Source organism: Varroa jacobsoni, unplaced genomic scaffold (genome assembly GCF_002532875.2).
Source record: "Varroa jacobsoni isolate VJ856 unplaced genomic scaffold, vjacob_1.0 scaffold_228, whole genome shotgun sequence".
In the NCBI taxonomy this organism is placed as follows: domain Eukaryota; kingdom Metazoa; phylum Arthropoda; class Arachnida; order Mesostigmata; family Varroidae; genus Varroa; species Varroa jacobsoni.
The window spans coordinates 1-13,409 of NW_019213130.1; the positions used below are offsets into that span (position 1 = coordinate 1).

At 38.3% G+C, this 13,409-nt stretch overlaps 2 protein-coding genes across 5 annotated transcripts; one reads left to right on the forward strand and one right to left on the reverse strand.

The window, feature by feature from the left end:
• Nucleotides 1–63: 63 nt before the first annotated feature.
• On the forward strand, nucleotides 64–6,078 carry LOC111273813 (uncharacterized). 4 transcript variants are annotated; one of them, XM_086973636.1, is made up of 8 exons: nucleotides 515–547; nucleotides 2,672–2,760; nucleotides 3,374–3,568; nucleotides 3,967–4,195; nucleotides 4,664–4,897; nucleotides 5,151–5,315; nucleotides 5,489–5,641; nucleotides 5,818–6,078. In XM_086973636.1, exons 1-8 carry the CDS (start codon nucleotides 535–537, stop codon nucleotides 5,826–5,828), a joined length of 1,089 nt encoding a protein of 362 aa, XP_086829762.1. In that variant the 5' UTR covers nucleotides 515–534; the 3' UTR covers nucleotides 5,829–6,078. The 4 variants fall into 4 exon arrangements, with proteins under 4 accessions (XP_022711513.1, XP_022711515.1, XP_022711516.1 ...); XM_022855778.2 differs by having other exon boundaries at nucleotides 64–2,760; XM_022855780.2 differs by lacking the exon at nucleotides 5,151–5,315 and having other exon boundaries at nucleotides 64–2,760.
• A 2,970-nt stretch (nucleotides 6,079–9,048) lies between these two features.
• On the reverse strand, nucleotides 9,049–12,595 carry Orc4 (origin recognition complex subunit 4). Its single transcript, XM_022855783.2, has 2 exons — nucleotides 12,221–12,595; nucleotides 9,049–11,543 (listed from the first exon to the last, which is right to left on the reverse strand). Exons 1-2 carry the CDS (start codon nucleotides 12,483–12,485, stop codon nucleotides 10,483–10,485), a joined length of 1,326 nt encoding a protein of 441 aa, XP_022711518.1. The 5' UTR covers nucleotides 12,486–12,595; the 3' UTR covers nucleotides 9,049–10,482.
• Nucleotides 12,596–13,409: the final 814 nt, after the last annotated feature.

Sequence of the window (13,409 nt, forward strand, 5' to 3'; positions counted from 1 at the left end):
CTTGTTTTTTTTTTCATTTTTCCCCTTGTTTTTTTTTTTCGTTTTCCCCCCCCCCCTTCTTCGTATGTGTGTGTTTTTTCCTTTTTGTTTTTGTGTGTGTGTGTGTTTTTCCATTTCGTTTGTGTGTGTGTGTGTGTGTGCGCGCGTGTTTTTCCATTTTGTTTTTGTGTGTATGTTTTCCATTTTGTTTTTTTTGAGATACATCTCTCTCTAATAATTTCTCAGGAAGTTGGATTCTTGATGTTCACCTTTCCAAGGAGGCTCAAACTTTGCTTGTTAGGCGATCGTGTACTCTTGTTTAGATTGGTCCGTTCTAACTACTCTAAACTGTCGAAACATGGCGCTTTCTGTTCCTTGAACAATAAAAACAAAAAGAAAAAAAGAAAACAAGAAATGTATATATATGCACCTACACACACATGTATGCATGTAAGGTGAGCATTAGAAAGGCTAAGACAAATATGGCACTTTACCATGTTTACGTTGCTTACTTTAGTCAGCCACTTTGTTACAGAAGTATCGTGATGAAGTTCAATGTGCAATCAAGGTAAGTATCGCTCCAGTTCTGCAAGGCGACGAGGGTGGCCAGAAACGCGAGCTGAGCCTTATTGACAAAGTCGTTGCGAGTGTCGTAAGCAATCATCCTTTCGTCGTCCGATTCCTTGCCTGTTTCGTTGCCGGGGTCCCGGCCACTTCGGAAGCTCAAGCACGATTTCCAGATACGCACCTACGAGCTTACCTAACCGTCATGGAGCTTGTGCAAGGCGTTGACCTTTCCGTGTGTGTAACAACTACTGTTAAGTAATGTTGCGTTTCTCTTAGTATAATAGTAAAATGGGGCGGTGTGTTCACAGATACACGAATTCCTGCGTGCAGTGAAATGTTACGTTGCACAGTTTCATGGCGACTGGCCTGTTTTAATTATGACGTTATTACCTTGCAGTGTTGACTGGGGAATTTGTGTTCCACCTTCCTAGAATATACTACCGGGTGTCTTAAAAATTTGGATCTATGCAAATTAGACGCGCATTAATCATTCGAATCTTTCGTTATCATTTTCAAAGTGTTTAATATACGCGTCATTTTTTTAGTCGTTGTAGCGGTTTTCCAATATAGTCTAAGAAACTTCTGGTTTCGTTTTTCTTGAAGCTTCTCAATGGAATTTGAACCTTTGAAGTATTTCCTAAATTGCCTGAGTTGCAAGGTCTAGGATACAGGAGTTAAGCCGACACAAACGTCTTTTACGCAAAAAGTCAAGTCGCCACGTTTTTTTTACATTGATAACTTATCCTTAGATTTCAGGCCTATTTTGAGGGAAGCATTACGCGATTTTTTCCAAACTTTGTCACACCTTTTAGTGACGGTGGAATCAGTTAGCGTGAACTCCCTATGTTCAAGAAATACATAGGCTTGGCTCCTAGCTTTGGACCTTGAAGCTTTTCTTGATCTGGACGTGCTTGAAGCGACACTTAGACGATTGTGATTTTCCTTACCATTTACCTGTGTCTCGTTGACATTCAAACGATTGAGATTTTTTTACCATTTACCTGTGTTTCGCTATAAGGGACGCGTTGGAGTAAATTCCTCTTGAGTGCGTTGGGCCTCTCTACAATCACTAGAAACGCATTTCCCTCGGCATAATTCTTGTCGAAATAATCCATAATCCAAATATTAAAAAAAAAATCCAAGTAATCCTATATGGCAGCATTGGCATCACTTGTATATACTTGATTTCGGCATTCGCGGTCGTAGTACCGCTCTTCAGTATTCCATCCCCGTTTTCTAAAACGCGTATAACGCGTAGACACGTTCGGCGCCGTGAGCCTATCACGGACTAACAATTACTCGATAGAAGCCAAGCAGCTCTATCGTTGCCTTCTTTGGCCCAGCAATGCATTAAAACCTTTCTCTGACAATTAGAACTGCCTTTATACAAAAATATTTTGCTATTGCAATGGACTTCGTGGTTTTCTTATCCTGTTCACGTCGAAGTATTTAGTAACACTACTGTGTTGAAGGACACAATAGCAAACTGTACATTGATTTTTGGTTAACGTTTCGTTGTATGATACGCAAAATGGGCGAATCAGATTCGCGACGAGGTTTCGTCTTTGTGGGCGCGAGTTAGCAATCCACATTATCGCACAGCTGGCCATGGCCGTCGAGCATTTCCACTTTTGCGGGCTGATCCATCGGGACATCAAACTCTCAAACATTATGATATTGCATAATGCGCGTGTGAAGCTTATCGATTTCGATGTGTCGAAAATCTGCATAGCTCACTTTAGCCGTATTTATTCCTTGTCGTATTTTCGCCGAACGTATGCGGAGTTTCGAGTATCAGAGAAGATTGGTACAGCCGCATATATGGCGCCTGAGCTTCATCTTGGTCAACGATTTGGTCGTGCCATAGACTGGTGGTCGTTGGGAGTCGTAGGCTATCGTTTATTTCTCGGCCGACTGCCATTTCGAGGTACGACAGAAAAGATGGTGGATCAGATCACGAACCAAAACCTCAACTGGAGCAGTAACACATCAAAAGTCCCGGGCATGAAGGACTCCAAGGCACGTTGTATTAAAGAGTTTCTAGCGAGTATTCTACACAAATCTCCATTGCACCGATTAGGTTCGCGCTCATACGATGACATATTCGGACATGAGGTATTTTTAGGGCTCGAGTGGGAAAAGCTGTCGCGTAAAAACTTTGATTGTCCTCCTCTAAAGGAACTTGTTGGCCAGGAGTCTTCAGGAGGTAATCGGGTAAGTGGGTTACCCTATAATACTACTGAGATGCGTGATGTGAATCAGTACAACATTGTATTAAGCCGATTTACCATAATGGAAAAAACGTCGAGTTGAAGTTTTACCCTGTCGGCTTTAAACAAATACGTATACATTATTTAGTAATGGTTTAAAAAAAAACTTTTAAAAAGTAAATAAAAAAGTAGTAAAGCTATTTCCTACTGCAAGACAAGAACTTTAATCATTGAGCATTAATCAAGTTGTTCTGCAGACCCCCTCAGCACAGCTACAGAATCATCTGTCTAAGCCACGGACTAAAACATAGATTACTCTATCTCAACTACGTAGGTAGTATATTTCTGTAAATATGCTTGTCCGCATCATTTAGTGCGCAAAATGGCTAGGTACCTTTCCTTCAGAAGAGTAATATTATTTAAGGGAATGAATTAAAAAAAAAGCAGTTATTAATACCCATACGAGTGATTCACGGTCGTTTTCTGTAAACGTACCATGAAAAGCCGTTATTTCATACATATATTGTAGTAAGGCTATTACATACAGAATGTACTACATTATGCTCTCTTGCCTTCCGTACAATGGAATCGTTAGTCTGTATGACACTTTGCTGTAGGTGTACGAAGAAAACGCAGTCATGGACGGAGCACGTATGAAACAGGGCAGGCGACTTAAACCTCCTGCTTTTCAAGAGCTTGAGGATATTCCAAATGTCCAACACGTGAAGCTCTATACGTTCATTTCGGCCACGATCAAAAATCTCGTCTCAAAAAAAGGTGGAACCAGTGATTTTCTCGACGAACCTCCTTCGGTAGGTGAGGGCATTGAAATTGCAAGTTCAATGTCCAGCGGGAGTTGATGTGAATCTTATATACACTTCGATGTGTTGATTTTATTTTACTGCCAAAATTAGGCGATCGCAATTTAGAAGGCTTAGTCGCTTTTTCGTCGCTGCAAGTTAGGTATTTCTTTCATGTGATTTACCACAGGCAGAATAAGCCTCAACCGTGTGGGATGCTTTAATGACGGATATCAATAACCTGTCTTTTAATTAGGCCTTCGAACCTATTGCAGATAGGACATTTTTGGCCTGATTTTTTTTGTTACGCGTAAATGTTTTTACTAAACGGCGGTTTTGTGTCATTAATGATACAAGACGGAAATAAACCCGCGCATCGTTGATTTAGTCAGTTTACTCGTTTTTCGTAGGTGCGACATATCACGAAGCTTTGTCGCAGAAGTATCGGTGAAGATTCTCTATCTGGGGAAGTGGGCCAAACTTGTGAGCTCGCCCGCACGAACCCGGACACAGTGAAATTCGTCTGTGATATGCATCGGAAAAGATTCTGTCCGTACCAACGCACACCTGTTCTTTTTGAGCAGATGCCTGGTTATGACGGTCAGCAGAAATTAGTAGTTCGGAAAGTTAATCATCCGGGTAAGTTCCTTGGCATTTTGACGCCCTGGCAGAATCGGTTTCGGCGGTTTTCGCTACGATTTTCGGACAAGGAACCTAAAAGTCCAACGAATCGTCAGCTTCTTAATGCAACCATAGGCCACGTACTATCATGTGCAAATATTCAATTTGAACGCAGTTTAATTGCAGTGAAAGAACGATATGAGATACATACACATATATATGTATATAAACCATAAAACTGCTACATGGCTTATCATTGCTGGTACTTGTCGGTACCTGAAACTGACATTTTTTTGACATAGTTTTTTGTTGTTTGCCAGCCATCGAAATGAACATATAATTTCACAACTAACAAAACTATAATATTCGCATGGCTATCTCTAGATTTTTTTAGTTTTTATTTTTTAGTTACTACCTACAACCACTAGTGCTTAGGATTCATTCATTCCGTAGCTAACGTTATAAATTTTAATTGTCTTCTTTTAGCCTTGATTTCAACTCTCTATGAGGGCGACGTAATTGCCCGAATCGCCGGAGCCGATAGTGCGCTCTGGGATAGCCACTCCGCCGAAAGTCTATTCTCCATTCAGAGTTGTGTACCTATCGAGGTGATAGCCGATAATGCATTCCGCTTTGCAACAACTAGCTCACTTGCGGTGGACGATCTGCAGACTCGCTATGGCATTATCTCGGTCGACTTTGTACAAGCCGGCAAAATCGGTCAGCTGTTATATAAATAGGCAGTACGGATGCGACCAGTTAATCGGTTTGCTTGATTAGTGTTGACTTACAGCTTATGAAGGCTACGTATCTATAATGACATTGTGTACGCTTGACATTTTCAAGCAACGTTCACCGGCACATACTATAATTCATTCAGTATCATCAATTTTTTTGAAATAGTGGGCTTTTCTTCGACATAGTACAAATATTTCAAGATTTAAGATGTCTGATGCCATTGTATGGCTTTCAGCTTGCCCGGTATTCGGTAGTATGACAAAGTGGCCTTACGGTTTCGAATGTCGTGCGCTGAAGTATTGGAATCTCAAAACCATGGCGACGAGTAGGGTGATTGTCGTGGGGCGTTTCAATTTGCACAAACAACAAACAGCTGAAGCATCTTCGAAGTTGTTTTTCGGTCAGATATTCGCATATATACTCTGAGTATATACGAATATGAAATATGACGGAACTCATAGAAAATATAGTAACCCGCCTGTATTAATTTGAGATAATAATTTTTGCGTTGATATGAAAGTGAGTTGCGCAAATTGTTGCCATTGTTTTTCTAGAATACAGCCAATATTTCAGGCGATGTCATCCTGTCCGTGAACGAAGTAGTCGAGGTTGATGCGTGTCTTCGAGTCCTCAGGGGAAACAGGGAGCTTAAGAATGTTAAAGCTGTGCCGTGTTCCCCGTTAAGGAATCCCCTCATCAACACGATTACCCCACCAGATTACCGAGGTCTATCTCAGAAACAAATTTAGCAAATTAACTGAAAAGAGAAAGGCAGATCTTATACGTTGTATTTGTTGCTTTTGCGCTAATTAATTCCAAGTTAGCTTGGTTGCTAATTAACATTGCGTGAATGTTTCCAATGTGTCAATCTAGCCAAGGAATTTTTCGGTTTTGTGTTTCAGAGCGAAGTTAGCAGCTGCCAACTACATCCTTAAAGGATGAAAAAGATATATGAACACTCATCATATATTTTGTGCGTTGTGCGTTCTAAGGTATGTTTCAGACGGACTGGCAGTGCAAGATACTGTCGATATTGAGAAGTGTATGATAAGAAACGAATCAACTTTGTTAGACGCTATCGTTCTTAAAAATGATTACTTTTCTTGACAAAAAATATAACTATTAAATAAAATATGTATAATAAAAAAAAAAGTAAAATATCAACAGAAGGAGTAATTTTTTTATCTAGAAATTTTTTATATATGACACCAGTAAGTTTCCTAGTCGAAATGAATCAACAATTCGTAATTCGTAAGTCGTAAGCAGGTATTAGTACTAGCAGTAGAAAGTGAAAAAAAAGGAGTTCTTTCATTTAGAGGACATTGTTATTGTTTTGTGCACACTTCTAAAGAATCAAGAAAAAAATGTTTGGTGTTGCATATCGCCAAAGCATCTCCGCTCAATTATTTCGATAAGCTTATGGTGCCAAACAAATATTTCGAGACCTGATTTTAGCCGGCCGAATTACGAAAAAAAACCGGCCTCCAAAAGCTGGCAATATATTAATACCTTTTAGCTGTAAAATATTCTTTGTAATCCGCCTTGTATCTGAGATTCATCACCAACTTCACATTCATACTGGGCAGAATATTTGATGCTGCTAGAATGACATAACATTTAACATTCATACTGGGCAGAATATTTGATGCTGCTAGAATGACATAACATTTAAATGTGTACCTAGATTTGACTACATCTTTCACTAGGATCGTATTATAGAGTATTGTTTTCCTTCATTACCTCGAACCTCATTTTTTTTGCTCTGCATCAGTATATAAACTTCTCGACCTGTCGAGAGGAAAAGCGGTTCATAATACTATGCTTGAGGCCCGGCTCGCCTAATGGCAATCAAAAGCGCTCGCATGCGGAACAGGTACAGTGCAGCAATTTTCGACAGAACCCATCTGCTTTTCAGTCTATTTAATAAATGGCCTCGAAGTGTTTATTAAATAATCAGTTTTAGATTACTTTGGAACTAGGAAAAAGAATCATTAGGTGCGATATATAATTATATATATAATTATATATATCGCATATATTATATATATATATATATATAATATATATATATATATTATCATCATATATATATATGTAATCAACAGGTTATTCCTATTTTTAATCGATACCCAAACTAGAGCGGCCTGGTTCTGAGTGATAACTTTCGTCGACATTTGGCTAAGTCGGTGCGAGTCGAGTTTCTCCTGAAGCATTTAGAATGCGTTACCTAACTATGTCATCTTGCTATTTGCATACCTAACTTTTGCAGTACCTAATAATTAATGATGGAAGTTAACTAGTGCTCAGATAAGTGGGTGAATGAAGCCATGGCTAAAATAAGTTTAGCCACTAAAGGCATACTGAAGCTGCCATTGATCAATATAATTGACTTACTCGGCATTGGCCACCGTGCCTGCAAACAATGCAGTTTATTCTTTTGTAATGGAACTTCTAGAAACGTATTATTTTTCAATAAGGTTATTATTGATTGAGCTTTGTAGTAGATGTAACGTATAGGGGTACGCCGTAAAAATAAAGAACAAATATTTGGAGGCATAAAATAAATATACGCTTTTCTAAACGGCCATTCGTCGTAACAGAATTGCGTAAAAAGCATCGGATGGGACACAAAGCAAGGACTTTGTGCAATAGTATACTACATTTTTTTCTGCCAGGGCTTTTCAGCTGGGGAACTGGCTTTTTTAGAACTGGCTTGTGCAAAAGTTATCATAGAAAATTTGTGTGAACAAATAAACTGCTTATGCTTGGACGGCAACCTTTGGCAGAGTACTATTTTGCCTGATATTTTTATTTTACTGTAGTGTAATTTCTTTATACTTCATTGTCTACTTAATCGCCTTTTCTTGTGCGTGCAGTTTTGCTAAATTCTATAATATGCACACGCGTTTAATTTCATACTCAGTAAGTCTAGGTGGCAATAGCGTTGGAAATGTCACAGTTCAGTTAGTTGGCTTACCTCTCCTCGTATGTTTTCTTTGGTACTCTTTTTTACATAATATAATTCTTCTTATACTAATAATTTTATAATATAGTAGTTCTGGTTTAATAGTAAATCCGATCTTCGGATACGTACCATTTGATGCATACGTAAAACTTAGATAGATGGTTTGATGAACTCTTCGTAATGAGTGGGAAGCGAAACAAAAGGCCGCGGAAAGCACCAGAACATGATGTCGCATTTTAAATGGGAAATTAACTGAAACTGACCCCGAACCTTACGTGTCCTATTAATTAAATAGCAAGGGTAAGTAGGCGGCTTTAGAGCCTATTTAGTGAGGTCTTATGCAGCACGATATCCTCACAATGCAGCAATTCGTGCGCCAAGCTATCCTGTTATTATTCTCACCGTCATTTCGATAAATTAACAACAGCAAAAAGCTATCACACTGACCGTTCACACCTAAACAAGTATATGTCAAGTCAGAACTCTCAGAGTAGTTATATCCATAATATTTTCCTTAATTTAGTCAACATATAACCTAGATCATTTTTTGTCTCAGAGTCGTCTTAAGCGTTGAAGGTTCCAATACCTTTTTGTACGAGGACATCACAGAATTCGCTAGTGTCCACATTCGACCAGCAGGTGCACCCTTTACACTTACGTGTAAAGAGCAGAAGAAAGCGTCGCGGAACCTTACCGTCATATAGGCACACCTGTTGTCTTGTTTTATCCTTGAAATCAAAGGTTTTCCAAGCAGTTAAATGAAGGCATTTAACAACATCACCTTACTGCAAACTTACATAGCTTGCAAAACGTATACGTAGTTGTCTGTTGACGTAATTCGTAATGACGTAGTAATGACGCAATTGATAATCTTGTGTTCTGCTAAATGTCGAGGTTGTTTAATTTCGAATGAAGTTGTTATTAGTGTTTCCGCAGGTCGACCTTCGAGTTCCGTAATACCATATTCATTCATATCCATATTCATTTATTTTTTAATTTTTCAGTTATTAAGACACAATGCACTTTGAGGAGAGTCCCGGCTATAGAAGGTAGAATTAAAGAAGGTAGCCTTTGGCTTTGATTAAATGTTGTTGATCTATAAAGGTCCGACCGAAAGTGATAAGATAAACCCCTGGAATGATTTATTATAAAATAAAGAAACCTGTACTGGACTATGAACTTTTATTATATTTATTAATCTGAGAACTAACAGGACAAGAGCATGAGGCAAGCATTTAGAATTCACTCTGTGTGAAGATGTTACGGTGACCTTTGCTTGTATTGTGTAGTCATTTTAAGGGAATTATATCCGGTTGAAAATGAAAAACCGCACAAAGTAGTGGTGAAAATTAAGATTGTATCAGGAGACTAAGGGAGAGATGCCGCACCGTAGAAAAGTCTTAGTGAATGAGTATGTTGATATAACGACACATCCCTAATGAGCGTACAGAGCACGCTTCCCAACCAATATATTACATACAAAAGTGTGCTCATATAGTTGCAGTTTATTTCCGTAATACAATATATAGTTTATAAAAATTCACAGTGTATTTATATGAATTAAGATTTTTTTACGAAGTATTCAGTTCATTATTAATACATGAAAATTGCGTGAACTGCTATTAAATATTTAATAATAAATACCCCGCGATTAACTAATTTTCGGTGCTCATAGTCAACAAAGAATCATAACACATTTTAGCGCTTATAACGTTTGCTCAACTAGTAGATATGATATCTCAGGCAATTTTCCCATTTCCGTGAGGAAGTTGAGTAAACAAAAAATGAGGAAGAAGACCAGTTGTTCCATAAGATACCGAATATTGTATTCAACAGTGCCTTTCAAAGTATCTCTTTACACAATCCTATTCTACTTATGTACGGAAATGTGCGGACCTTATTGCTCCGTTTTGGACCTGTACTACTAATGTATATTGCGCAACAGTATGCCTAAAGGTGCAACTACAGCTTGTTTGTTTCACCGATAGGAGTCCCGTTTGCACAGTATGTCTGTAATACTGAAGAAAAATAGATAAAACAGACAACGTCTGGTCGTGAAAGCAACACGTAAGCAGTTTTAGTGTTCAGTTGAGCTTCAAGAAATTTGATTCAGATCAAAAGGTACTGCATTAACAAACGTTTGTAACAACGATGTAAGAAGTCCGTTTTTTCGTCATTGACAAGAAATTGACAGGAAGAAATGATTATGTTATATAGTGTATACACAATGGGACGACTCAGGACTATTTATAAAGGTGCGATTTTGTTATCGGCTGTATCGAATGTCATAGAAATAGCTGAGCCACTTGGTTCAACAATATTAAACTTCATGCTAGTGGTATGAACCGACGCGGTATGCATTTAATCAGTTACTGCCACCACCTTCTCTTGAAGGACCTTTAAATAAGAATCGCTTTCATTGTCGTTTTCTTTTCATTTATGGATAGAAACGTACAGGAATTCGAACGATTCTTCTAAGCATTTTGAGCCCCTACGAAAGAATTCCTACCTATCGAAATACAATGGTACCTTATTCTTTCCTAAATTACTATCGCCATATTCATGTTTCACTCAGATTAGTTCCGCGAATTCTATAACCCATTTAAATTCCGAGGGACCTGTCGGAAAGCGTTGTTGTAACCCACTGGGAGACATCAGTTGGCAGCCCACTATGAGACTCAACTGCCTTACGTACTAAATCGGCGTTAAAGTGCAAATGATGGAGATGATAACGTTTCTGGGACGCCATTGCAATTCCGCCCACTGGCTGGACGAACTCAAGCTCACATATGCTTTCAAACGCCTTCAAGACCGTGTCTTTCGGTAGATTCAGTAATGATCGGGTCTCTCGATTAAAACGTTTGAACTCTTTGTACAAAAGCTCAAAGTTAAAAGGTTCTCCATCGTAGATGACATTTAGCCGGAGCATGCAGACAAGAAGGATAATATGGAGGGCGGGCATACGCGAGATGACGACAAGTTTTGGATCATCTTCGTATATTCGGTTAACCGTGTCACGAAATACAGTTGGTTGAACTTGCAAGGTGTCATCGATTTGCCGAACCATCGGTTGTAGACAGTTGACAAGCGTACGAAGGATCCGATCGATGTGGTAAAGCTTTATCAGGCTATCTCTCAGCTTGGGCATCACATCACGCTTCAAATCTTGATTCCATTTACTAGCAAATTTCTTACTTTCAACTCCCCCCGGATATATAGTGGGATCAATTGTGAGTAACGTTTCAGCCACCGATATATACTCTTCTTCCTTGATAGAGTTCATTAGATATAGAAAACGATGTGCGAAGCGGGACTTAACTCGTTTCTCTAGAAGTTCAACTACATCTAAACGGCAGCATAACCCAATCACAGCTATTGGTGCCTGCCGGCTTTGAGCCACGTCGAACAGGTTATAGAGAAGCGTCTGATTTCTGTGCTGGGTAAAGAGCTCGAAATCGTCAAGAATGAATATTGACGATTTGGCTTTGGATCGATCAGCGCCACTTTTAAGCGAGTCGAGAAGGAACTGAAGGTTTTCCGCAAATGACCCAAACACTCGATCTCCAACGACGTTTTCCAGTTGCAGTTGAAGCGTAATATCCTTTAGGGCGATCCGGTCGTCGGTGTGACCGCTACCAAAGAGTTTCACCACCGAATAGTTGCCTGTACTTTAAAAACCTCCATTCTTAGACCTCAGTTCTCTCTCAAAATCGATAATCACCCTGGACATTTGAATTTTTGACAGCATTTTCTTGCTGCTCTAGTTTATATTACGGTCAATGCTTAAAAATGCGAACATTTTAGTTAAACTTAGTTTAAACCGTTTACTTAGTTAAAACCGATTTCTTGAGAAATACGTATTGATTTTAATTTTTTATATTTTTTAAATTTAAATTATAATTTAATTAAAATGTTAATTAGTAATTGTCAATTAACGATGAATGAAAAAGAGTGGTTTGAAGCGCAAAGCTTAAAAACATCTCGTCATATCTAGACAGTTACACCAACTAAGCCCAATCTGGCGTTTTTGGTCTTTCGCGGTAATGAAGAGTCGATCTCTAAAATTCGGATATTGATGTACTCGATACCTGCAATTTGATGTAACTTAATAATTTTTATTTCAATATTTTTCTAAACGAAAAGGGTCATAAATATCGCTGTAAATCTATGGCATTGGTCAGACGAATAGTATGCAGCATTATGGTAGCAGAAACGGAGGTTACTTTCTTTTTATCTAAGTCATGTTTCATCTAGGCCTAAGTGAATGAAATTGGAACTAAACAGGAGTTCTTTATAACACAGAGGGTGGTATAAATGGGCGTATGATTTTATGCACTTGCCTTTGGCATTATTTTTCTTGCTGAGCCGTTCCAGGGCAGTTTTCATAAGAATGCTTTTTCCAGATCCTCGAGGGCCCATCACCAAGACAGAATTACTTTCAAAATTTAGTACACACCGCGAGATAATATCTTCGAGACTTTTCAGCTGTTCAGAATAGAGTTGTTCTATTACAGATGAATCTTCACATAGCGGCGAGAGTCTACGAGTAAAGTAGGACTGAAGATCTGCTTGTGGCGAAGAACTCTCGAACTGTAATTTACCCATGACCACTAATAATATTGCCCAGAGCACGTCACCTCTTCAAACTGAACTTTTGGCACACACGTAGGATCTAGATCAGTGAACAACTGATTTTTGCGCCACACACTTCAATCTCTGGCGGATTCGCGCCCAATTTCATAGTCAAGTAGGCATGATTCTGCTTTGAATAAACGGCGCCAAATTATAAAGAACAATCGTCCCATCAATATAGTGAAATATCGGACTATATACTTTCGTACTGGCGGACTACCAGCTTGTACATTTTTTTTATTATTTAAATGTTTTTATCAACTCAGAATGGTTTGGGCTCTAAAGGATTTCTCTTTAACTTAGTTAGTTTTGAAAGCGTTTAAAATAGTTATCTAACATTTCGAATTTCAGACAGCAAAGACATGCGTTTCCTATGCTACCAATACGAATACTCCTCTTTGTATCTAGTTGGTATCACAATTAAAATAGTTGATTGAGATGTTTTGAACAATCATTCTATTGATATAATAATTAATATAATATAATAATTCATAATCATCAAACTATTCATTTGTGGTTATGTAGATTTTTTCATGATAGACCCCATTGCAAATATTGCACTTCATGAAATATGCGACTTTCACTTTAATCAAAATGAAGTCTAAAAAACTAGAGATTCTTTCGGACATTATGAAACTGCCTACCATGTTTAAATTTGAGAGTGCAAAATCAAAAATTCCATTTGCCACCATCATTTCGGTATGCGTAAGTATTGAATCATCATAATAGAAACAACTCATCTTTACTCGACCAAGAATTTAAAAAAATGCGATGTTGCTTTCTTGTGACTGAAAAAAAGATGCCATTTCATGATTTTTATTAATATCGTCAAAAGAAAAAGTGCAAATATAAGAAAGTAGAATAATACCGATGGAGTGCAATTACTGTAATTCACCA